Source organism: Myotis nattereri, assembly GCF_964212035.1.
Source record: "Myotis nattereri genome assembly, chromosome: 12".
NCBI classification, from domain to species: domain Eukaryota; kingdom Metazoa; phylum Chordata; class Mammalia; order Chiroptera; family Vespertilionidae; genus Myotis; species Myotis nattereri.
The window spans coordinates 55,012,214-55,038,602 of NC_138087.1; the positions used below are offsets into that span (position 1 = coordinate 55,012,214).

The 26,389-nt window shown below is 50.5% G+C and overlaps 1 protein-coding gene across 8 annotated transcripts in view; it reads right to left on the bottom strand.

Moving 5' to 3' along the window:
• Positions 1 to 26,389, bottom strand: part of PAX5 (paired box 5) — a gene marked incomplete at both ends in the record, with an annotated part of 156,539 nt that overhangs the window by 87,571 nt on the left and 42,579 nt on the right. For all 8 annotated transcript variants that reach the window (XM_081103115.1, XM_081103114.1, XM_081103112.1 and 5 more), the window contains one exon: positions 3,226 to 3,401. In XM_081103115.1, the coding sequence (XP_080959241.1) occupies positions 3,226 to 3,401 (176 nt within the window). The remainder of the gene's footprint in view (positions 1 to 3,225; positions 3,402 to 26,389) is intronic.

Sequence of the window (26,389 nt, forward strand, 5' to 3'; positions counted from 1 at the left end):
GAGAGTTCAGGGAGAGAAGGGATGTGAACGGTCTTTGAAAACCGCACAGTGTCATGCACAGGTGAGGGAGATCACTGTTGTTACTGCCGCCGCCACTGCTGCTGTTATTGTTATCACAATTACTGCTGCTGGAGATATGGACAATGAATTCCAAAGAAAAAATGACTTACCCACCAGGGCAGGGCCAGGACTCAAGTCAAACTCCAACTCCAAGGCCAGCACATGCTCTTTCTCCCCCGCCAGGCTGCTCAATGGATGAAACCGGCAGCAAGGCCCGCACCCAGGCCAATAGCCCTTGGAGTCACCATTCCGCTCACCACGGAAGGGGCCAGCTTCAGCGGCCAGAGCTCCAGGCCCCCTTCCTTGCCCGCTCAGGGGCTCACAAGGCAAGGCGAAAGCAAGCATGAGGGGGCTCAAGGAACCTGTACCCTTGACGTGCCTGCCTTCCCAGCCTGCAGCCCTTGCTTGGACCATCATTTGTCCAAAGTGATTGGGAATGAGGAGCAAGGGTACGTCATTCATAGTCCAGTGCCTGTGTGTGTGCCCGGCAGCCCTGCAGCCTCACCTTCCATCTCTCCTCATTACCGCACATTACCGGGAGGTGAAGCAGATTAACCAGAAAGCCCTGAGTCAGTCATTATCCCACCACAAGGTTCATCTGCAGGCCCCGCCTCAGCCCACAGTCAGAGACAGGCCTGCAGCCGTATCCGCTCATTCTGAAGGACACCGCACAGCGAGACTGCTAGAAACAGCCCTCAGGATGTTTGTAATTCAAGTCTCCTTTCCAACAGGCCCCATCTCTGCATGGGCCTAGCCACCTGTCCCCCAACACCTCCTCCGTAACATCCCCCTTGGTGCTCCTCGCTGAGGCACCGTCTCCATTCATCAGGGCTACAGAACCTTCTCCCTTGCCTTGCAAAGTCTGAATCCATCATATTACCCCTGGGAGCTGGTGCCTGATTCATCCTCCCTCCCCTGGGAGCCAGACACTGTGCCCGACTCACAGCCCAGAATGCAAGAACAATGTTGGCTAAATGAGCACATGGTGTCTGAGCAAGGGAGCGAATGAATGGACACACGGGTGGACTCCTCCCAGTTATGCAGCCCTGTAGTGTCTGCCCAGTCTTTCTGGGCATCCTAAACCAAATAAACTACAATTCAGATTCTGAGTTTCCGTGAGGATCATGGGAAACACAGAGGGAAGCAGTCGCTGAGGCTGAATGTTTGCACTGAGAAAATAAGGGCTACTAGAAGGCTGGTGCCGACACGCTAGAGGCTTTGTGCCTGGGCCCTCGCTCCTCACCACCCACCGACTGGATGACCTCACACAAACCCTGTGCCCGCTCTGGACCTCTTAAGGTGGAGGATGAAAGCTAGCAAGCGCTAAAACTATGTGCTCTTATCAATGGTTGGAAAATAAATTTTCTTCCAGATTCTGGAGGGAAAAGTAGGCTTCATCTAAAGAAATTTTCCTGACTGAATTCCTCTTCTTTCTCCTCCTGCGTCAGGTGAGATGTGGCTCTGGCCATATTTCAGAAGGGCCCTGGGCAGTGGGAGAGGCTGTTTGTGATGGAAACAGACTCTTCTCCCTACAACCCAGCAGCTAGAGTGTGAGGCTCAGGTCTGCCCGACCCATACAACGGTCATTCCCAGAGGGGAAGGAGGAGACTTTACTCCATTTGTAGGAGAAAGACCAAAACCCTGACCACAGCCTACTTGGCCAGACCTATCTCTCCAACATCACCACCCACCCCTCTGGGCAGCATGGCCCCTAAAGCACAGCCTCTGGGTTTCTTTCTGTTCTTTACTCCTTCCCCCCCTCTCTCTTACCCCAGGGCCTTTGCACTTGCTCTTCCTTCTGCCAGACACAATCTCACACACCCAGGTCCCTTCTCCTGATTCAGCCCGACCCCTGCTGGGCTCAGCACAAATGCATTTCCCCTTCAAGCCGGCCCAGTCTCTGCTTTATGCTTTTGAAAAACCTCAGACATCCCCTCCTCAGCACCTAGCACATCTGTAATCCACAACTCTTTGGGTTATTCTTATTGTGATTCTTCCACACATCGGTAGACTCCCCAAGGGCAGGTCCAAGCCTGTCTCATTGATGAATGTACCTCTAGTATTCGGTTCTGTGCCATGCACATAGTAGACACTCATCAATGTTTGTGAAGTGAATACACGACTTGCTGTGTGGTGAGAGGTGGCCAGACTGCCACAAGATGGTGGCCCTGAGGCCTTGCACACTCCTCATCACCAAGGTCTCCTCTGGCACCTCCCCTCTCCACAGAGCTTGTGCACACAGCCTGTGTGACTTTGAATGGCTCTTTCAGAAAATTTCAGAAGCATCATCTAATCAGCAGGCAGAGGAAGCTCAGCGCGGCCAGTCCTCACCACCAGGACCAGATGGAAAAGTTCTGAGAAAGTCATTGCTCAGAGGTCTCTCCGACTCGCCCACCATGTGGGAGCTCTCGGCAGGCAGCGGTCATGTCTGAACGGCATGTGCCAGCAAGGAAACCAGCTCAGGGCCTAGCATAGCCTGTGCATCAGGAACTAGTCTCCTGAATTGAATCTGGCCCTTATCCAGGCCCAAGAGCCTCTCACTGGGCAGACCCTTTCTGGTCCCATCTCTGTGACCATAAGCAGAGACTGCTTCTCTCCAGGGCAGAGTAGGGGGGCCGCTCAGCAAGAGGCCTCCTCCTGCTTCCTTCCCTCTCTTGCAAATGACTCAGCTGGGTGTTGGTCCAGTGAGACACTTCTCATTTCCAGACTCTTGGATCCAGCCTCTAAAAGCATGACAGGGCAACCTGGTGAGAGGGATGACGGTGGGTACCCACCAGGACCACCATAACAAGGCCGTAGGGTGCTTACAGGTTTCCCCTTCACCCTGACAGGATAATGACCCGAGACCACCTCAAGCGGCCCTAAAGGTCATTACACCCCCTGGGAAAGGCCGCCATTCAGCAATGGCAGAGCAGCCAGACAAGTCACGTGCCCTCCTGGCCGGCAGGAAAGACAGAGGCACCAGGGCAAGAAGTTGCCAGAGCCTCGAACAAGTCCTCCTGACCTCGTGGGATGCTGTGACCAGCCGAGTTTGGCCGAGAACAAGGAGAAGCCGCCTCTGAGTAGAGTTTGGCGTTCCCACCTACACGCAGCCAGGCGCCTGGGGAGGACACCCAGGCCTGCGTGTGGGGAGAGGTGTGGCAGGCTGTGAGTCGCGGAGCTTACCTGCTCAGGCTTGATGGGCTCCGTGGTGGTGAAGATGTCCGAGTAGTGCTGCCTCTCAAACACGCGGTCCAGCACCTCCAGCTGCTGCTGCGTGAACAGGTCTCCCCGCATCTGCTTCCGGAGGAAATCTCTGCCCGGCAGTGAGTGACCGTTCGGCACCGGAGACTCCTGAATACCTTTGATGGGCATGAGAGAGGAAGGATGAGTGTGGCTTACACAAGTTGCTGAAGAAAGACATGGCAGACCCTGAGACTGGGAAGAGGCCCTGAGAGACCCAGGAGCTCAGAAGCAGACAAAGGGGTCCTGGCCAAAGTCAACCTGCTGGTTAGTGCACAGCCAGCCTTCCATAGCCACGTGCCAGGCACTGTGCAAAGCCCTTTGTGCATGCATCATCTCATCTAATCCTCACTATGACCCCAATGAAGACGATATTATTTTCCCATTTTTCAGATGAAAAAATTGAGGTCTAGAAAGATCGAGTGATTTGCCTGGGAGCTGGATCTCAGGTTGACCAGAGGCTTAATCGGCAGGTGCCACTGTCTCTCTTGCACTGACATTCCCCCAGGGGGGTACAATTTTGTCCCAGAGTTCACGCCACTTCCCAGGTCATTTGCCGCTACACTATTAGGAAGGTTCTTAGGGAAACAGATACTCTCATACATTCTGGTGGAAACTTATTGGTCACAAACCTACAACAGACAATTTGACAAAAGTCTCTCAAGACCACAAGTGCACATTCCCTTTGATAGAGCAACTGCACCTCTGGGAATTTATTTTATAGTTGGACTTACACATGTGGGAAGTGACATAGGTTCAGGTTCTAGTAGCAAAAGACTGGAAACAACCCAAAGGTTTATGTTGGAGGGACTGGTTAAGTAAGTCATAGTGTGGCCACACCCTTGAATACTGTGTGGCTGAAAAGAGGAAAGAGGATGTCCTTTGTGAAGAGATATGGAAAGAACTTCAAGATACATTATTATATGAAAAATAAATAAGTGAGAAAAGCACAGTATGCAGATTACAACCTATTGTGTAAAATTGGAGAAAACAGGATTTTATATAATGCATTATAAATTTATATATAATATACATCCTATCTAATAAAGAGGGAATATGCTAATTGACCCTCACACCATCGTAAAGATGGCAGTGCCCACAGCCAATAAGGAGCGAATATGCTAATTGACTGCCCTGCTCTCAAAGATGGTGGCACCCACAGCCAATAATGAGGCAATAGGCTAATTGATTGCCCCACTGTCAAAGATGGCAGTGCCCACTCCCCTCAGCCCCACCAGTGTGGCATGCGTGTGGCAAGGCCAGGCCCGCCGCTCTGCGCGCCTGCTTCTAGAGTCCCCCAGTCTCCTCAGCCCCCCAGCCGCCCAGGGCTGCCCGAGGCTCAGGTAACCAGGGCTGGCTAAGGCTTGTGCTGTCGGCAGTGGCAGCAGCAGAGGTGTGATGGGGCGTCGCCTTCCCCTGATCACCGGGTCGCCTCCCGCCCCTGAGGGCTCCCGGACTATGGAGGGGGCAGGCCAGGCTGAGGGACGCCCCCCCCACTCCAGTGCATGAATTTTCATGCACCAGGCCTCTAGTATATTAATATATGTTATATAGCTATTAATAAAATACATTATAATTATGTAATTATATAATATATACTAATATACATATACAATATATTCCACATAATGCATATATATATTAAAATACATATAAAATGCACATGTGCGCACACACAAAGGAACTCTGGAAGAACATGAGAAACATTCCGAGTGGTTACCCACTCAGGGAGGGAGAAACTAAGTGGAGGTAAACAAAGGGGAGGGAGAATTTTTCATAGCATGTTTGTTCTGTTTTGTTTTAGAACTTTAAATGTATTGTCTATTCAAAAATGCAAATTAAGAAGAAAGTACAGGGGAAACCAAGATGGCGGCATAGGTAAACACCAGAGTTAGCTGCCTCGAACAACCACTTCAAAAATACAACTAAAAGATGGAACGGACATTGCCCAGAACCACAGGAAGACTGGCTGAGGGGAAATTCTTCAACTAGAAGGAAAGAGAACAGCATACGAGACTCAGAGGAGGCGCAGTGCAGAAAACACAAAGGTGCGGAAGTACACGCGGAGCGGGCTGGTAGCTGAGGGCGCAGTTGTCGTTTTCAATCTGGAGGGAGTCTCAGATTCTGAGCTCCAGTTCTGGGCGAGTCTCTAGGGACCCAGACTCAAACGGGAGAAGCGGGACTGTCTGGCATCGGTCAGAGAGAGTGCAGCTTTCTCTCCGAGGTTTGCAGCGGTTGTTGGGACTCTGAGAGGCAGAGCCTCTGGGGACGGGACTGAGAGCAGCCATAACTGCTCCCTCCACCCACTCTGTTGATCCCGTGTGACCCGCCCGCCCAAGCCCTGCACAGAGCCATTTGCCAGATAGCCTCAGGCAAAGGCTAGATTAGCACCTCCCTAGAGGACAGAAGTTTTCCCTCTGCAGACACAGCTGATTCTCACAGCCAGTTGGCCTGGAGGTCAAATCCCCCTAGTATTAACTACAACAATCAAGGCTTAACTACAACAAGACTGCGCACAAAGACCACTAGGGGGTGCACCAAGAAAGCATAACAAAATGCGGAGACAAAGAAACAGGGCAAAACTGTCAATGGAGGATATTGAGTTCAGAACCACACTTTTAAGGTCTCTCAAGAACTGTCTAGAAGCCGCCGATAAAGTTATTGAGATCTACAAGAAATCTAATGAGACCCTCGATGTTATGATAAAGAACCAACTAGAAATTAAGCATACACGGACTGAAATAACGAATATTATACAGACTCCCAACAGCAGACCAGAGGAGCGCAAGAATCAAGGCAAAGATTTGAAATGTGAAGAAGCAAAAAACATCCAACCAGAAAAGCAAAATGAAAAAAGAATCCAAAAATACGAAGGTAGTGTAAGGAGCCTTTGGGACAGCTTCAAGTGTACTAACATCAGAATTATAGGGGTGCCAGAAGATGAGAGAGAGCAAGATATTGAAAACCTATTTGAAGAAATAATGACAGAAAACTTGCCCCACCTGGTGAAAGAAATAGACTTACAAGTCCAGGAAGCCCAGAGAACCTCAAACAAAAGGAATCCAAAGAGGACCACACCAAGACACATCATAATTAAAATGCCAAGAGCAAAAGACAAGGAGAGAATCTTAAAAGCAGCAAGAGAAAGAAACTCAGTTACCTACAAGGGAATACCCATACGACTGTCAGCTGATTTCTCAACAGAAACTTTGCAGGCCAGAAGGGAGTGGCAAGAAATATTCAAAGTGATGAATACCAAGAACCTACAACCAAGATTACTTTATCCAGCAAAGCTATCATTCAGAATTGAAGGTCAGATAAAGAGCTTCACAGATAAGGAAAAGCTAAAGGAGTTCATCACCACCAAACCAGGATTATATGAAATGCTGAAAGGTATCCTTTAAGAAGAGGAAGAAGAAAAAGGTAAAGATACTCATTATGAACAACAAATATGCATCTATCAACAAGTGAATCTAAGAATCAAGTGAATAAATAATCTGATGAACAGAATGAACTGGTGATTATAATAGAATCAGGGACATAGAAAGGGAATGGACTGACTATTCTTGGGGGGGAAGGGGTGTGGGCGATGCGGGAAGAGACTGGACAAAAATTGTGCACCTATGGATGAGGACAGTGGGGGGGTAAGGGCAGAGGGTGGGGTGGGAACTGGGTGGAGGGGAGCCATGGGGGGAAAAAAGAGGAACAAATGTAATAATCTGAACAATAAAGATTTAATAAAATAAAAAAAAGAAGAAAGTACAGGATTAAATTCTCTGCGTGTTCTTTATTGTTGTTAGCTCTTCCCACTGTAATCGTCTCTGGTGATGATGCCTACATGTCAATGAAACTGTTACGAATTATCAAAAAAAAAAAGGCAATGGGATGGAACATCTTTTGTGAGCCTGGGGCTTGAACTGTTCAAAATGAGAGAAAATAAGGAAGCCACTTTCCAACAAGGAAATGGCCTCGGGGCCATCATTCCCCGGGCCCTCTAGGGCCAAGCTGCTCATGCCGGGCTGACGAGAGATGCTGCTGGGAGCTAGGCCCAGAGCACAGCCTCAGCCTCTGCAACTGGAAGCCAAATCGCAGGGGGAAGCAGCATGCGTCAGAGCTCTCCCTGACAGGTGCCCTTCTCACACAGGCCTCGCCCGCCCTACCTCCCCCGCCCCGCACCCTGCCAGCACACTGCTGACCTAGACTTCATTCGTCATGTCAAAACCCACCCACGTGAGGAATGAGGCCAAACCAAGGGATCCCGTGTCACTGAGATGCTGCCAAAAGCTGGCATTTCCCCCGCGGTCCCATCTGGGGGTAGTGCAACGTAGGGTCTGACATTTGAACAAAGACACCAGCTTTGGGGTTCACATGAGTGTTGGCCTTTCAGAGTCCCTGGGGAGGCTGGCAGCTCAGAGCACCCCAGCATCTTCTACAAGAAGAGCCTTCACAGGTGGCTCATGAGCACCCTGAGAAAACGGACCCCAGATTAACTTTGACCAAAGAGGATACCATAGGCTGGGTCCCTGCCCTGCCCACAGGACATCATCCTCATCAATATCATGACACCCCTTCTCCTATAATGGCCCATCCCCATGAGCTCCAAGACTAGCAGGGCATGGGAGCTCATGGCCCAGTCTGTGTCTGCCCAGCGTGTTCTCCCATTAGTTGGCATCCACCAAATGACCCTATCGTCAAAGGTGCTGTGCGAGTGTGCACATGTACATACACACACACACACACTCATACACACATTCATACACTCACACTCATACATATACTCACACACTCATACACACTCATACACTCATATACACTCATACACACTCATATATACACTCACATACTCATACACACACACTCATACACACACACACTCATACACACATATTCATACACACACTCATACACACACTCATGCACACACACACACGCTCATACACACACACTCATACACACACTCATGCACACTCATACACACATACTCATACACACACTCATGCACACACTCATGCACACACTCATGCACACACACACACACGCTCATACACAATGGAAGAAGACTCCACATGCTCCTCCTCAGCTATTACTCTGGCCAGTCATCCTGGCCCCAGCCACTCCTGCCAAAGCTTGATCTTGGCCTTAGTCCAACAGTGTTCCCACCAAATTTCTCCATGTCAGAGAGACCACAACTACTCTCAAGACTTCTCTCTGTCCACCACCTTCCCTTACACTCCCCTCTCCCATTCCCCCTCCTGCCAGCCAGGCCTAAAACTCCTAATGAAGGCTCCTGGCAACTTCCACCAAGGTCTCACCTGCCCCAGTTGGGCAGTGCCCACCTCTTCTCTCCCACCGGGGCTCCCCCATCAGACATGCCCCAGCTCTGCCCCTCCAGGAGGCCTCTCCCTGCGCGCCAGAGTCTAGGAAAGTGGAGCTTTGGCTCCACTGAGGAGGCTCAGAAAGGGTGGCTCAGCTGAGGCCTCCTGCGTGCCAGGCCACTGTCTGGTCACCGAGCAGAGCCCAGCACAGAGGAAAGACTCAGCATAGGCCAGCTCCAGTGCATGCCCTGGGGTCCTGGAGGACACAGCACACACTCCACGAAGAGGCAGCCGCACCGGGACCTGCCCGAACCTTCAGGAAGAAGACTTGCTGCGTCCTGCCCTAGGGCTGGGAGAGTGTCTTGGTGACCCAGACACTCCAAGTGGAGGACTGTGGCTGGGAAGAGCCACCTCTCCAGGCATTCACCCTGACCGTCATGGCTCCTGCTGCTCTCGCCCCGCCAGCACCTCCCCTTGCTTTCTCCACTAAGAAGGTGGATGACACCTGCCCTGTCACTTTGCACAGATGCCTAAGGTCTGCCATTTCCTCACGAATACTTCAGACACTCCTCAACATATAAGCATGTATTCATCCATGTAACAAATATCGATAAAGTGTTTACTCTGTACCAGGCAATATTAAAAACAAAACCAGAGGGTCCAGTGATGACCAAGAAAGGCCCTCTTTCCAATCTACAAAGGGCAGCCCACTTCAGTCACGTCCTCACACCAACAGATCGATGACTACAACTGTGACTACTGCTAAGTAGAAAAGGTCTCTGGAAATATTTACATAGACCGTTTACAATGCGGGGGCAGGCAGGGGAGTCTGAGAGAGGAGGATGAGGGGTCAATAGGGCAAAGAGGGCAGGGGTGGGGAGAGTGTGCCAGGCAAGGAGACGGCTGTATAAAGGCCTGGAGATGAGAGGAGATAAGAGGAAAAGAGCGAGTGAGAGGGGAGACCCCAGGATACTCTAGAGAGGCAAGCAGGGGTCTGGCCAGGCAGCCATGGAGGCCCCGCCTCCCAGAGGATCCGAGGCCTTGCTGGGAGAACAGTGGGAGCCACGGGAGGGGGTTAGGAAGACAATCCCCCTTCACATTTCTCAGTCCCAGGGCCTGAATCGCTAGTTACTTTGGATGAAGCCATGCTTTCTAATTCCTGCTCCCAAGTCTCCGCTTCAGAGAGACTAGGGGCTGGCAACATGAATTTTGCATCTGTGGGCGTTTGGAGGTGATGCGTGCAGTCAGCCTGTCAGCTAAGGTGATCCACCCACAGGAGAGGCAAACCAGTCCTCATTGACGTGCACAGCGTTACCAGGACAGACACAGCCTGCAACACAAGGCTGCCTCCTCCAGGATGCCTTCCTTCATGTTCCAGCTGCTTTTCCCTCTAACCACTTTCTTCCTGGACCCTTCCCTTACACTCTGCACTATTAGCTACCATGGGCGGGTGGTGCGGGGGAGGAGAAGGGGTGGCAGGGGAACTACAGTTAATTCATCTGTCTTCTCCACAGGGAATATTTCTGGAAAAAAATGAACAAATTAGTAATACGTGTGACAACCACCTTCACTCCACAGGTCTGGTCTGCAAATGTCAGGATCCCTCTGTCTGACCTCATTCATTCATTCCTTATTCCCTCAACCAATCTTAGTGAGCAGGCACTGTGCCAACGCTAGGCAGATAGTGATGGGCAAAACCTGGCCCTGCCCTGGTCCCCATGGAGGCATGTCCGGTAGAAGAGGCAACGGTTCATTGGAAAATAATCAGACCAGTAAAGGTAAATGTGTCAACCAACATAAATACTCTGACAAAAAGACTCATGGTTCTCAGGCCAGGGACCAGCTGATGGGCCTCTGGGTGCCGCACCCAGTGGGTGCACAAACCAACAGATTGTGCTCAGAGACAGTGACAAAAATGAGCACAAGAAAACCATCCCCAGCACGAAGGCAGGCCTGCACCTCCAGGCCTGCGGCGGAAGCTGGCGCAGTGTTCTCATCTGTGCCGCGGAGACGCTGTCTGACTTCACTGGGAATGTGGTCCTGGAGACAGGCTACAGAAACGCCCCGGCCCATTTCATTCCAGGGAGAAAAATCTGAACTCCCAATGTGAACGCTGTGCTTACGTATATGGACAGACACAGGCAAAAGTACAAAGGTAAATAGGGGGCGTGGTATCTTTAAATCTTTTTCTTTCTACTCCAAATCAAATAATATGTAATAGACCCAGTGCTGGGCTTAGTCAACCATGGCTGTCAGAATTAACATTCTGGAAGCTGGCTTCGGGGAGCAAGGGGCAGGAAAACCCGTCTCGGGGAGCAAAGAAATGCTGGCTTTAAATTTCAGGTTAAACCAATGTTATTCACAACCCGGCTTTGGAGCTAAAAGCTTTACACAGTCGGGTCTGGTCACGAAAAGGCGGAGGAAGCAAAATAGCCTCAGATCCCCATCTGTCAAAAGAAAGCTGTCTCCTGTGTGTCTTAAAAGATCATAAACCCATTGCATTTTCTTCGGAGCACAGCACATTCCGGGGTTTTGCATTTTTCTTGGAGGGTTCTGGTTTGTTTCTTTAAAAAAATCATCATGTACTTTATGTCTGCAGATGCTCGCTGGGGGGTGAGGGGGTGGAGGGGAATAAAAACAAACAGGAATCTCCATAATCCCTCCGGCATCACGGTCACTGGGATGCAACCCCTATCGGCGGCCTCGGAGCCCCAGGAAGGGAGGCTGCGGCCACAGGGCCACCATTTCTCCACGCAGCCCGGCCGGAGCCGGAGCCGGAGCCAGAGCCAGAGCCCTTTCAGAGCCTCCTTCATCCTCGCAGTCACTCCTCGGCACGGCAGGGCAGTGGCAGGGCCCAGTGGGAAAAGGGTTGGGAGCCAGTAGACCTGGGTTCTAGCCCCTGTTCTGCCCTTACTTGCTGGGTGAGCCCAAGCAAGTTCCTCTCCCTCCCTGGGCCTCACCATCAATAGGCTAAGGAAGCTTAGTCAGTCATTTCTGTTTTCTCCTCCAAAATCGGCCGAGATTTTGTCTACTAAATAGTACTAATAGGCACTCCCTTATTTTCCCATTTTGGTAGTTGGTGCCGTCTCTGTAGGGGATCCTCCCTCCCAATGTTCATTCTACCCTTAAATGATGGCCCAAACCCACCTTTGCTTAATACTTGGTTTAGGAATGGACATGTGAAGAGAGTGGGCTGTTGGGGGGCTTCTGGGAGGGAGTCAGAGACAGGAGGAAACCTCTTTTCTTCACGGGGATACATTTGCCCTTAATCGTTTTGAAGTTGTGGAAATAACTCCCAGGTGCCACCATTATTGCTTTTAGGCACTACAACATCTCCGATGCCCTCACCCAGGGTCCAGGGTCCTCTCCAGATCTGGCTTTCAGGTTCCCACAGAGTAGCTGACATCAAGCCTGTTTGCAGGTTCTTCCCCCCAGGACTCTGGCACCCACCCTGCCCCCCACCCCCCGACCTGCCTCCCCCATGGCAAAGGAGGAGACAGAGCCAGGTCTTGGCAGGCCACCGGCCACTGCGTCTAGAGCAGGGGTGGGCAAACTTTTTGACTCGAGGGCCACAATGGATTCTTAAACTGGACCGGAGGGCCGGAACAAAAGCATGGATGGAGTGTTTGTGTGAACTAATATAAATTCAAAGTAAACATCATTACATAAAAGGGTACGGTCTTTTATTTTTTTAGTTTTATTCATTTCAAACGGGCTGGATCCGGCCCGCGGGCCGTAGTTTGCCCACGGCTGGTCTAGAGCCAGTGTGGTTGGGAAGATTGAACTGGTGTGACCTGGGACATTTCCAGCTTGAGTCAAGGGAGCCAGGGAGCTTGGGGTTGATCTCCTCAGGTAGCAGCAATGGCTTAAAAGCAGGCTATAAAGCAGAGACCAACCAAGCTCAGACCAGGATAGTCTGCAGCTTTAAGGAATTGTTTCAACACTGGCCGGTTGCTCAGTGGTTAGAGCGTCAGCCCACAGACCAAAGGGTCACAGATTCCATTCCTGGTCAAGGGCACATACCTCAGTTGCGGATTTGATCCCCAGCCCCAGTTGGGGTGTGTGCAAGAGGCGACCAATCTATGTGTCTCTCTCAGGTCGATGTTTCTCTCTCTCTCCCTCCTCCCTCCCTTCCACTCTTTCTAAAAATCAATGGGAAAAATATCTTCGGGTGAGGATTAATTAAAAAGAAAGAAAGGAATTGTTTCAGATGCAATAGAAGCTTGCTGAGGGCAACAGTGGCTCCAGAATTTCTCCATAGGAGGGATTAGGCATGACTATGGGTTAGAAAAGGGAGGAAATGGGGTGTTTATTCTGGGGCTATATTAGCAAAACACCCTGCATACAATTGAGAGAACATCCTCCGTCTCTAGCAAAGAATGAAGAGGTCCAGCCAGAGATGATGGGGCACGGGATTCCCCAAGCGCCCCTGACCTCACTCTGCATGGAGCACTGCTCAGGGCCAGGCACTGAACCAAGTTATTTTTGCATCATTAAATTTCACTGATCCTCCGAACAACTGTGTGCGATATGAATTCTCATCCCATTTCACAGATGAGAAAACTGAGTCTCAGGGAGGCTGAGTAATGGAGCCTCCGCTGGGACTTGTACCTAGGCCTCTTGCCTGAGGATCCAGCGAGCTCTCTCTACTTCCCTTTGCTTTCAGGTCAAGTACTAACACCAAAGTCCTGTGTTTCCTCCACTGTAAATAGGGCACCATGGTATGCGGGACACTCCCTGAGGCTTTTGTAAGGATTAAATGAGATCATCCCTGCAAGATGCCTCGCGGGGTACCTGGCACCAAGGTCGTGTCCAGTGTTCGCTGCTGTCATCGTTTTCACAAGGACAACCTTCCAAGGCTTCCCCAGGGCACAGCCCAAGCTTTCTGGGCCTCCATGATCTGCCCTTCCAGCCAGGGTCACCCTTCCACTCACCCCACAACACCATCCCAGCTGGCTACTCATCATTCCTCAAGTCCCTTCATGTCCCTTCACTCCCCGGTCCCCTCAGAATCCCCATTTTATAGCTGAGGAAACTGACAGAGATAATGAGTAACTTGTTCAGGGTCACAGCAAATACATGGCAAAGCATTTGCACACCTCTTAGCATGTTTTAGAGTAAAGCTGTGCGCTGTGATGGACGTACAGCACACTATGGAAGCCTGGGTACCCCAAACTCAAGATAGGCCCAGATCCATCTCCTCGCTCTGTCTCTTATAAGCCTATGATATTTGAGAAACTTCCTGAACCTCTCTAATCCTCAATTTTTTCACCTATAAAATGGAGCAATAATGATACCTGCAGTTGATGAAAGCATTGAATAAAGATCATGTAACATGCTTAGCATAGTACCTGGCACATAGTAAGTGTTCAATAAACATGAGTTGTTTCTAGCAGTATTATTTCTTTCCTTCCCTGCTAACAGTATGAGCTCCCTGAGAACAGAGCCCATGTCTGACTCACCTCAAGCATAGGAGATGCTAATCGATGGTGTGGACTGAATGAGTGACCTCGAGGGGTCGCAGGTCTGAATGATTCAAAGGAGCTCAGCAGGAGAATGGTCTCTGGCATCATCAGAGAACTGGGCAGAAAACTTTGGGGGGGGGGGGTGACCTCTATTATATCAGTGATCCCAGAAGAGGAAACAATTAAGGGTTCATGTTCTACCTACCTCTAAGAAAGATTTGAGGCAGTTCATAAAATTTTAAACAAGAGGATGATAAACGGCCGAAACTCAGTTGAACTCTTAAGTCTCCTGGCAACACACACCAAAAGGAAAACACAGCAAGTCATCTATTGCTCGGAGTCCAACAAGAACAACAAAATGCCATTAATTCTTTCTAGTCAAAATAATTCACGGAGCTTCTATTCTTGGCAAGGTGGTGTTCGGATGCTTAGGGTGACCTAGAGAGGGCCAACAACGAGGGGGGAGAAGGGGAGGGTTGGCTGAAGGAGGGACTATCCAAGCTAGACCTGAGATAAGGGGAGGGGACAAGATGCTGAGATAAGGAAATAGGATTCCAGGCACAGACAACAAGAGTCAGTCAGCAACATTTCCAGGCCCTGTGCTGGGGACCAGGGGGGCAGGGCTAGCAATGTCCCGTGGCAGCCCAGAACCAAAGTCGATGTCCCGGGTGATTTTTATAAATCCCACCCTAAACTGGAACTGCAGACTGAGAAAAATCAAAGTGGCATGGAGGAAAATCCCATTGGAACTGCCATTATTCCGCCATTAGTTTCACTCAATCTTTCTTCTTAGAGAAGGAAAACGCGAAATTGTAAAATTGCCCAATACGTTCAGGTTCAACCAGAGTGAATCTGATTGTGTTGTTTGTTACCCAGTGAGTGAATCGAAGGCTGTCAGGGAGAGAAAGGCCCCAAGGGACCTATGACTACACACTCAGGGATGCGAAGGGATTTGACTGGGTCCAGAAGGCAGGTCTGAGGCAAGGTGGGCCTAGGAAAACGCCAGGCCCCCGATTCCTGTTCCAAGCCTCCTGGGTCTGGTCATTCCTGAACAACAAGCACCAAACTCCTGCTGGGTGTCTGGCCCTGCGCTTGGCACCTGAGCTACAGAGGGGCTTACTTTCTAGCCCCTGCCCTCGAGTGGAGGATGTAGACAAGCAAACAATTCCAGCACAGTAAAGTCAGTGCTGGGAGTCTGAGAAGCAGAGGCCGCCTGGGAGCCAAACGGGAGGAGCCAACCCTTACCTGTGCTTCCTCTGTGTCAGGCACTATTCTAAGCACCTTATTTATTTAATGCTCACTGCAACCCAGTCAAGCCTACACTTGTCTCCTCCCATTTTGCAGATGAAGAAATTGAGGCACAGAGCGGTTAAGTGACATGCCCAAGGTCACACAGCAAAGAGATGAAGGAGCTGGAATCCAAACCCAAGTACTCTGGCTCCAGAGTCTGCTCCTAACCCTACACTAAACCACTCCACTACATCCAGACGGGGCTAGGGTGATCAGAAAGGCCCCCTGGAAAAGATGAAGCCCCAGTTTTAAGGATGAGTAGCGAGGAGTTAGCCAAAGAAAGCGACAGAGAAGAGGAAGTGCATTTCAACCAGAAGGAACAGCATATGCAAAGGCCTAGAAGCAGAAGAAAGCGTGGTTGCAGGGGTAAGGGGGTAGGACTAGAATGCAGGAATGGGGGTAGTGGGAGGGTAGCGACCTGTGCAAGGCTCTTTTCTCTCTCTGGCTGCTCAGCACCATTTTCCATTACCCAGAGCCCAAGGTATACTCTGATGTACAAACGGTGCAAGTGCGTTATTGAAGCCCTCATGGTGTTGGCATGAAGAGATGGGATTTCTTTATGCTTAAAGGAATGAAGATGACCTCAGAGAACAGGCAGGAAGGAAGCAATACCTTGTGCACTGCCACAGGACAAGTCAGTTCTCTCTAATCCACACTGTCCAAGCCCATTATCTCATATGGTGGGACCTAATTACTCCACCTTACAGAGAGAGGCACACTAATTAGGAAGGATGTTAACCACCACAGTGAAAATATTCCAAAGCAAATGAAATATTACTAGGAGCAAAAGGGTGATTTGTTTCTGCGAGTTGTGCTTTTAAATGAGATCAAAGAACGCTAAAGGCTTCGTTTTAATTATACCTGGAAGGACTTCTCTCGTATGCATCCCTTTTTCGGCTTTCACACCCACAGCAGTCTGTCTCCCACCCCGGCTACGCGGAAATAAATAAATGAGTGGGTTTTGAAATAATACTTACTCTGATACCTTTGCATTACCCCCACTTGAGTTTTTAAATTACTCTTTATTTTTTTCCAAGGACAATATAACTAAAAAAAAAAAAAAAGGTTCATATTTTGAAGTGTATCTATCTGATCATGGCACAAATGTTTTCAGGAGAAATCACTATATTTCTCCAAGATGGGTATGGGTTTTGTCACAGATCAAAGTGAGTGGGAGGAAAAAAAGATAAATCATCAGAGATCCAAAAATACTTTTCATTTGGAGCAGATATCAGGCCATTTCGATGGCGCTGATGGGGTCCCTGTTCTGTCTCCATTACCCTGGGCAGGCTGCCCCAGCCAGGAGCCAGCCACCGAGATTATATTCCCTATCAGATGGTCCCCAATATATATATATATATATGATCTTCAACCTCTATTGATTGACCAATTTCACAAGCAAAGACTGGTGAAATGAAGCTGAAATGAACATCATGCTTTAACTCATTGAACCTATCAGGCCTGAGTTAATCTCACTGTCCACTGTCTCTGATAGAATTCAATTGATCAATCATGTTTCGGTGATAGTACCATTTCACTGGCTTATTGCTTCTTCATTTCAGAGCTTGACCTGTTAGATATACTCGGACTGGCTCGGCTCCTCTTGGAGACACAGAGATCAGCCTCTGCCTGCCAACGTGCGTCATCTCCTGTCCCAGCTGAAAAGAACTGGAGAGGCTTTTGTGTGTATCTGGAGTGTGTTTCTCCACCAAACACACACACACACACACATCAATGGTGGGTTTACGATGGCGTGGAATGAAGCCAGCACAAATTAAGGGGGCTCTCCGTTCTGAATAGTGGCACCAACATCCCATTTTACATAGCTCAACTGACTTGCTTGGGCTCTATACTCAGGGGGGGGGCATATTCTTGAATTATTCTGGCAAGTGTGTGTGCCTAGACAGGGTAAGGCTCGTGTGAAAATGGTAATAATGACAACAATAAGAACCGCCACTCCCACCGCTCCTCAAGTCCATATTCACACTGGCCTTTCACATTCATCAGTCAATCTGATTCTCGTGCAACCTCAGGACCAGGACGTGGGCACTCAATTATCATTTCCATTTAACAAATGAGAAAATGGGCTCAGAGAGAGGGAAGTGACTTGCCCAAGGTCACACAGCAAAATTACCAGGCCAGGTGAGACTCAGAGCCCCGGCATCTCAGCTCCTGAGTGCCTCTGACTCCGCTGAGCTGACCTCCAGGCAGTTTTAGAATGTCAGAGCCATCCTGCACACACCATTCTGTCTCTGACTACTACATGAAGAAAACATTTTCAAAATTCCATTCAGAAAATGTCAGAGCTTAGGATGAATTCTAAGACCGACTGAGCTTCTTGTTCAGCTTAGAAACTAAGGCCCAGAGGACAGTCAACAATTGCCCGAGGTCACCAAGACACTCAGCAGTGCAACCAGGACTCGAACCTGTATCCCAGGCCCAGGACGTTTTCCACTTTCTCTCAACACCTCCCCTAATTTATGCTAAGCCACTGAGCTCCTATCAACAGAAAGAACTTCAGTCTCCACTGTCAACATGGCCCAACATGCTGTTATGGTTCCTTCGTGGCATTTAATTTAATTTTCCCAACTGCAAGCCAAGGCGCTGCACTTTGGGAAATCAGGAGCCGGGCTCCTCCTGGCTGTCTGCCTGGGGGAGGTGGCTCTTGCAGCCACAAGGCTGAGCCCAGCGTGCAGGTCTCTGGAGGAAGCCAGGGCAATGACAGTTTGCAAATAAGCCTTGCATCTGCTCAGAGCTGGCTGTCTGCAAACACACTAATGGACTTTCCTCTGCCTGCAGGGAGCCGGCGAGAAGCAATAAATAAAGCAGACGCCTCTGGGGGGAGCCATTGCTGAAGCCAGAGCCTGGCTGAGGTTAGGGGCTTGTTGAGGGCGTGGGGGCGGGGGGGGGGGGGGGGGGGCGGGCGGTGGCTTCTGGGCCTCCCACTACAGCATGCTGCCTCCCTTACCCCAGGATTTAAATGACAAAGATTGTAGCACAAAATGACAGCCCACCTTCCAGTTTCCCCAGTCTCCACATCCCAGATCCCCCAGTGGGGCCCTTGTCTGGTCATGTTGATACATTTTTAATTCACTCTTGATGTGGAAGGGATATGGGATGGAAGGGCTCATATGATCCAATCTGGCCACAGGGTAGAGATCCCACTGGAAGGAGAAGAGACAGAGGACCCAGGCTGGACGGAGGTCTAGCCCAAGAGAGAGCTGATGACGGGAATGACTATCAGGTTCGGGAGATGATTAGGAGGGAAAAGTCTGCTGAAGTCGGTGACTCGCTGGCAGTAGGAGACAGAACACTCCTCTAACGTTCCATTAGACATTCTGGGCCGCCATCCACTGGTGCCTCATCTCCAGGGGACCAGGCCCTACTGCACTGGGGTACCCTGCCCTGCAAAATCCCCAGGGGACCAAGGCCTACTGCATTGGGGTACCCTGCCCTGCAGTGCCCCTTTCCTGACCTGTCTCCTCCCTCCTTCAAGTCTCTCTGCTCAAATGTCATCTCATCCTCATGACCACCCTCCATAACCCAGCATCCACCCATATACTTCTGCCCCTGCTTCATTCCCAATCTCCTTACCTAGCTTTGTTAACCTCCAGAGCACTTAACCAGCTGTTTATTTTCCTTATTTATTCATTCTCTCTTCCCTCACTAGAATGTCACTCACGAGGGTAGATTTTTGTCTTTCTTGTTCATTGCTGTGTCCCTAGGACCTAGAACAACTCCTGGCACATAGTAGGCACACAATAAATACTTGTGGAGCAAATGGATAAAAGTGGACATTTCATTCAAAGTGCAAAAAACAAGGTACAAAGGAGACAGCCAATCCTTGGTGACCTCCTGCTGGGAAAGCATGGCCACTCCGGCCCTGGTGGCCTCAGATTCTCCCCTTCTATGCCCGGTTGGGGGCTTTGGAACAGAATTTCCTAGGGAGCCGCCAGGCTTTGCCCACTACTGAGGTCTTAGTGCCTAACACTGAGTCAAAAGCCAGTAAATGAATGAATGACTGCCCAGGGGAGAGATGTAGCCTTGGAAGTATTTAAATGACAAAGATGGTAGCACACAGAGTGGCTCTGTCACTTGCCAGCTGTGGGGTCTTACTCAGCTCATCTCATCTGTGCCATGACATCAATAAATCCTGCCAACCTGCAGCCCTGGGTCAGAGCAAGCACGCGGGTGGAGCCCACATGAGGTAGCACTGCCTGCACAGCCAGCGTCTCGTGTCAGCCGGTGAGGACAGGGAGTGAGGATAGGAAAACAGGAACCATCTGCTTCATTGAAAAGAACAGGTGAGTACAGAGAGGGGCACCAGCTAAGCCTGGTTCAAGCATTCATTCATCTCTTGCTGGTGCTCTGACTCCAAGCCTAGCTCCATAAGAGAACCCAGCCTCAGCCCTCTGGGATGCCTGTTCTCTGTCAGGGACACAAGACAAGGCCTGGAGATGGAGTTGTGATTCAAGTTTGGAAAAGCACCCTAAGTGAGCCCCCAAAGAGCAGGCCATGGGGGCCCAGAGACAGAGAGAGCCTGTCTGGTGTTGGGGATGGGAGAGGTGAGGGGGTCAGGAAAGGCTTCCTGGAGGGAGGAGGTGGTATTTGAGCCAGGACTCGGACTTGGCAGTATTAGGAAGGAGGCAGAGGGTATCCTAGACAGGCTATAAGATGTGGATGGGGCTATACTCACCAACGGAGGCCCCTGGGAGCTTGGCACTCATGGACTAGGGTCAGGTAGCTTCCATAGCCCCAGATACAAGTCTGGTCGCACTCCTGTGTCTATCCAGCACTGGGTCTTGCATACAATAGGTACACAGTGGATGCAGACTTTGCTTTTTAACAGAGTTACAGAACTTCCCAAAGGCAGGGACCCCAGAGAGAAACGCATTTGTTCTCATAGATCTCAACAAGGGTAGTCAGATCAGAGCCAAGTTTAAAAATCTGTCAGGTATTGTTTTTGGAAAAGGGCTATGGCCTTTTGTGGGTGGAGTTAGGGATATTACCCAGCCCCATCCCGGGAGCACAGTGAGGGGTCACCCTGCATCCCACACATCCTTGGAATGCCCCATCATACACTCAGGTTGAGCCATGAACCTAACTCTGTTTTACTCATACACACAAACTCCGTGTTTTAATTTACACTGACCTTTCCAACAATACAGTTTCACATAAACTGAGGGAAGATCATTATGCTTTGCTTTGGTTGGAATTTTATCAAAACATGTTCACAGTTTTAGAAAATCAGTCTGCTGGTGGCAACACCACCAGAGGTATTTGTATTGCCAAAAACCACAGCTGTCCACATTTGTAGCTGCTGCATTCATGGCAATTGTACGCATAAGTGCAAGCAACTGACTATTTTATTATGTCTTCTGGTGTAGTCATGCCTGAGCCTTTACATAACGAAATACATCATTTTATTATAATTTTACCTCTCTTTCCCCTTTTTGTTACAATTGGGGCATCATGTTGCCTCTTTAAATTATGTCTGTGGGTAGGTTTTATTTTCTCTAAATTTCACTTTAGGATAGCAAATGAAGCACCGCCAAGGATTTGTCTGAGAGCGGAGACATTACGTTGACAGAATTAAAATCACTGTGTATGGTTTCCAAAGCCCCTTTAGTTTTGCCAGTTAGGACGATCCCATGGGCCAGGCTATCTTCCTAATCTGCCTTCCAGAAAAAGGGTTTCGCCTGGAGAGAGCGTTCCCCAGGCCCATTTTGAGAGACAGGAAGACAAGTGCCAAAAATGACTTTCAAATAAATGTGCTTCCTTAAGGACAGCACCCGGATTCCCCCTACCCTTTGCAGAAACCTATTTCCCAAAGACAATAATCCAGCTAGGACCGAACCAGGAAGGATCCCACATTCTGTGGAAGCTTCTCCTTCCTGCCTTTTCTCAGACTGAATCAAGGTCAAGAGCATAAGGCCGGGGAAGAAAAGAATCCTTGGAAAATCGGTGCTCCTGCTCCCCTGCAAACATACAGAATGAGCTTTGGAGCTCATAGAGCTGGGGGGGGGGGGGTGAGACTAAGCCTGGGGTGAGGCAGGAGAGCCGGAAGGGGGCAGAGGGGATCTCCATGCTACCGCTGCCGCTAGCAGAGTATAGACGTACCTCACTTTGCTGTGCTTCGCTTTTATTGTGTTTCAGACGGAAAAGCCCTCAGCAAGCCCTTATGAAGCCTTTGCTGACTCAAGAAATGTCGGCCATTAGTCAGCACACAGTAGGTGGCTGACACACACTTATCACATGCGTTGCATTGTCATCTCTCAGTGGTGGGTAGGCTCCCTTAGGGCAGAGCCTGTTATATCAGAGCACCTGACATGGTTGGTTCTCAGTCCGTATTTGTTGAATGAATGGATGAATGAATGAGGGCAAGCTTGAAAACAGAACTGAAAAAGGAAAAGAAAAGGAAAGGATCTCTGGTGTCTGTAACCAGAGGGAAAGCAAGAGATGCAAAGAAGAAAGAAGTCCACTCCTTCCACATCTGTGCCCTTTGTCAGGCTCCATGCTGGGCACAGAGGGAGTCACTGGGATGAGTCAGAGGCAGCCCCTGCCTTTGGAACTCGTGCTCTGATGAAGGAAAGTAGAAGGTAGCCATTTGGCTGCCAGCATTCTCGGTGGGAGCAAGGAGGGTTTCCTACGTGAGGTGCCTTGCCAAAAGCATGGGGACACGGACAGGGGATGAGATGGAAGGGCAGATGGCACAGGGACAACGCCAGCACATGCGGGGTGGGCTGGAATGCAGCCCTGAATTGGCCAAGCCGTGGCACGCCAAGCGGGGATGCTCTTGTGCCTTTTCCTACTTTCCACTGATGCGAGAGACAGAAAGTTGGTGTCAGGGCAGCACTCAGCAAGGCCAGACGCCCCCCAACCCTTACCAGGCCTGGGGGCAGAGGAAAGAAGAGTCTGCAGGGACACCCAGGAGGACTGGTCTGTCCAACTAGCAAGCAGGGAGTTTATGAACCACCATCCCAATTCTGCACTGTGGTTCAAGGGAAGAGCGGTGTGTATCAGCCAACACCTCCGTCCACGAGGGCCTGGCGGCCGGCCTCTCCCCCGCGGGCTGGGGGCGCACAGCGTCCCTGGGGTTCCTGATCCTGGTGGGCCGGCTCCCCGCCGCCAGCGCCCTCGCCTCAGCGCGCCTCATCTGCTCGGCTGCCCAGCTCCCGGCTGCCGCCGCGCGCTCCCTGGGGCCCGGAAAGCTGGCATCCGTTGTTACCATAACAAACTCAATTGTTCTCAGCAGGGCCCCGGCAAATAAAGTCATTCATTACGGGCTTCTCCGGGCCGCCATGGGCTGCGCGGCAATCAGCGGGCCGCCGGCTGCCCCCTCGCGGGCCGAGACACGCGACCGGGCCATTACCTGCCGGCGCCGCGGCCGCCACGCTGTGCCCCGCGGCCCAGCCAGCCGCGCCGGCGGGGGGAGCGCCGCCCCGCGATTAGTTTTATCTCGGAACGTCAATTGACTTATACTGATTGGCTTCCTGCCGCCAAATGTCAATTAAATTGCAAATGCTGGGCGGGAGGGCCGCCTCCTTCCCGAGGGCGCCGCGCGCTCCCTTCTTTTTGCGCCACGTTCCGACGCGGTCGCATTTATTTCTCCTTCCATGTCGCGCAGGAAAATCTTGTTGTCCTCCTGGCAGGCGCTTGCCCTCCCTTCCGGGCCAAGGGGGCGCCCAGGAGCGCAGAGCCGAAGAGGAGGGTCGGGCCCCTTGGAGGGGCTTTGTTCGCAAGGCAGGACGGTGGAATCCCTGGAGATTCCTCCCAGACCTTGGCATATGAGTCCTGGTGCGACCTTGAGCAGATCCCTCTCCTCGCTGCTCAGGTCTGGCTTTCTTCACGGGCCCTGAAGAGGGTGGCGGCTGGGGTCCTGTGTCTGGGTGTGTGGAGGGAGCAAGATCTGGCGGAATCACTACCATTCACCGGGCCCTGGCGCTGTCTCCAGTCATCTATGGGCATGGCCTGACCGGCCAGACAACCCTCTTCACCAGATATTGCTGTCCTTCTTTTACAGGCAAGGGAATGGATGGAAGCCCAGGTGAGGGAAACTGCCTCGGATCCCCCAGGCAAGAAGTGGCCCACTGGATTTCAGGCTGGGTAACTACACTTCAGAAGCCTGTGGCTTAATTATTGTGCCCTGTACTCACAGCGGGGAGGGAGTGGGAAGAAATAAGAAAGGGAAAGGGACAAGGCAACTAACCTAGACCCAGGCACCTGCCACTGCCAGGAACTGTTTTACATTCATTGTGAAAGTCTCATAGTGATTGTATGATCTAAGGATTATGGTCCCCATTTTACAGATGGGAGAACTGACCCTTGGCGAAGTTAAGATCCCAAGGTCACAGAGCAGGCACGTGAAACGAGCTACAAGAACACCTCCATAGAGCTTTACAGTTTCCAAAGCACTGTCCCAGGCATTGCTCCTCGCTGATTTTGTACGGGACTTTGAGGAAGGCTTTCTTTTGCCAATAAGAAATCGAGGCCCAGAATGCATTGCCCAAAAACGCCAGCGTGGGAGTGCAAAGCCAACCCCCAAACCCAGGGTCCTGGGACTCCAAGTCCAGTGCTCTAAGCCCTACGACCAAGGTCTTGAGACAAGTATGACTCAGTCATAGGCTCTGCTCTTGCCCCCTCCCCATTCTATGGAGAACTAAGAGGGACACAAGTCATAACTAGAGTCAGGCTGAAAAATGCTTAGGGGTAGGGGAAGAGAGGAGGAAGGGGACTCCGGAAAAAAAGGCATTTCTGGAGGGGCCATCCATACATCGGGCCCCCAAAGAGATTTTGTTGCTTTTCCTCCACTGTCTCCCATAAACCTTCCCCTTTTTCTGCTTCTGTCTGTCTCCTTAAAGCTATGAGAGAGAGGTATGCAGGTTCTTAACTGATAAAATGTGCTAGCATTTAAAAGATACAAACCTGACTGATCCTTCTTTTCAGAAAAGAGATGTTAGCGGAACAAAAGTACCATTCAAAAGTGCTGGATGGCATTTGTGTCTCAGACAGAAAGGAAATGAAGAGAGAGAAGATGGAGGAGGGAGGGAGAACAGCAGGGAGCACGGAGGAGGGAGGATCGGGAGCTGGAAGGGTTGTCTGGGCTCATTGCATCCACCTCAAGGACCCAGAGGCCAGGGACCTGACTGATCACACAGCCAGATAGTGACTGGACTGGAACCAGGAACCCAGGCCTCGCCACTCCATGTCCAGCTCGTCCTGCCTCTGCAAGCTGCCCTCATCTATAACTAAATCATTAGCTTCAGAAACATGGAACTAAAATCCTGCTAGTCTCAATTCTGGTGGGTACGTCTTTTTTGTTCTGACCATAGCCTGAATAATCCTCTCACTAGACCTAGCAGTATAAGTAAAATTATCATTAAAAAACAGAGAAAGAGAAATTAGAAAGTTCTTAAGGCCGCCTTGAGGAATCTGGACTCAGGGTAAAATCTCTGCTCTCTTGGTAGCAATAATAGTTGCTGATATTTTTACAACTGGCCATGTGCCAGTCCTAATCAAAATATTTTAGGGCCTTGGCAGGTTTGCTCAGTGGTTACAGCGTCGGCCCTCAGACCGAAGGAATAATAAGAATATTCACCGGATACAGTGGTGGTGAGTATTAAATGGGTAATAATTAAACATGTATATAGGAAACACTCATTTAGTTCTAGCCATTATAGTTTCTGTTTGGAGCCATGGTCTATATACACCTGGAACATATACTCAGGCAAGGCAGGCAGAACAAGGGCCGCAGGCCCCAGCATGCATGTCAGTGTGTGTGCGTGTGCGTGTGCCTGTGTGCCTGTGTGTGTGTATGTGTGTGTATTTAGACCATAGGCGGGCTCCCTCTCCCTCTCCCTCTAGAATGATTGTCATGAGATCCTTTCAACGAGGCCAGACGCGGCCAGAGAATAGACTCTGAGGTCAGGCAGGAGGGGGAGAACTTTTTAAAAAATATTTTTATTGCTTTCAGAGAGGAAGGGAGAGGAAGCCAGAGATAGAAACATCAACGATGAGAATCATTGATTGGCTGCCTTCTGCACGCCCCGCACTGGGGATCGAGCCCATACCCAGGCATGTGCCCTGACCGGGAATTGAACCGTGACCTCCTGATCCATAGGTTGATGCTCAGCCACTGAGCCACGCCGCTGGGCAGAGGAGGACATTTGATGTGCAAGGCTCTGGGTTTGACTCAGCAATCTGCACCCACCAGATGGCCTCCAGGCTTCTATGACATTCAGAGTCCTCTTCTGTACATATTTGCTACCATGAGCCAGGCCCTGTGCTGGGCACCAGGTGACAATGGTGACCGCTACAGACACTGTTCTGGCCCCCGCGGGGCTCACAGCATCACGAGGAAGAGAGACAAGTAACAAATGTGATACTTTTGTCCACAGGTAGGTTCTGTGTTGCTGCAGACCGGGCCAGGGGAGCTAACAGTAGAGCAGCAAGGAAGCCTTCACCTCGGTCCTAGGAAGTGACGCTTCAGCTGGATCCTGCACTTTGGGCATGTCAGCTGGTAAAAGTGGTGGGACGGGAGGGCGATTTTTCCGGCAGTGGGAACAGCATCAGAATAAAAGGCACCCTTTATTGAGCACGCATCAGGGGTCATCCAGGTCACTTTACATGCATTACCTCATTCCGTCCACATAACAAACCAATCATAGGCACAACGGGTACCCTGGTTTTACGTATGGGGAAACTGAGGCTTGAGGAGATCAAATAACTTGCCCAAAGCCACATGAGCAGACATGGGTGGAGTCAGCACCAGAACCCCAGGTGCCCGGCCCTACAACCCGTGCAAGTAACCCTTAGGCTACAACAAGGAAAGAACAAGTGATACTCAAGGCACGGGAAGAGGTCTGGTGGGACTGCAGTGAGCATGAAAAGAGGAGGGTGCGGAGGGATGTGGCTTGTGGGATGGGCAGGGGTCTGCCATGGAAGGCCCTGCAGCCTTGGGGAAAAGTTTGGCTGGCTTCTGAGAACAAGGGGCAGATCTGAATGCTCAAAACCCGTCAAGCAAGTCACTGTTTAGAA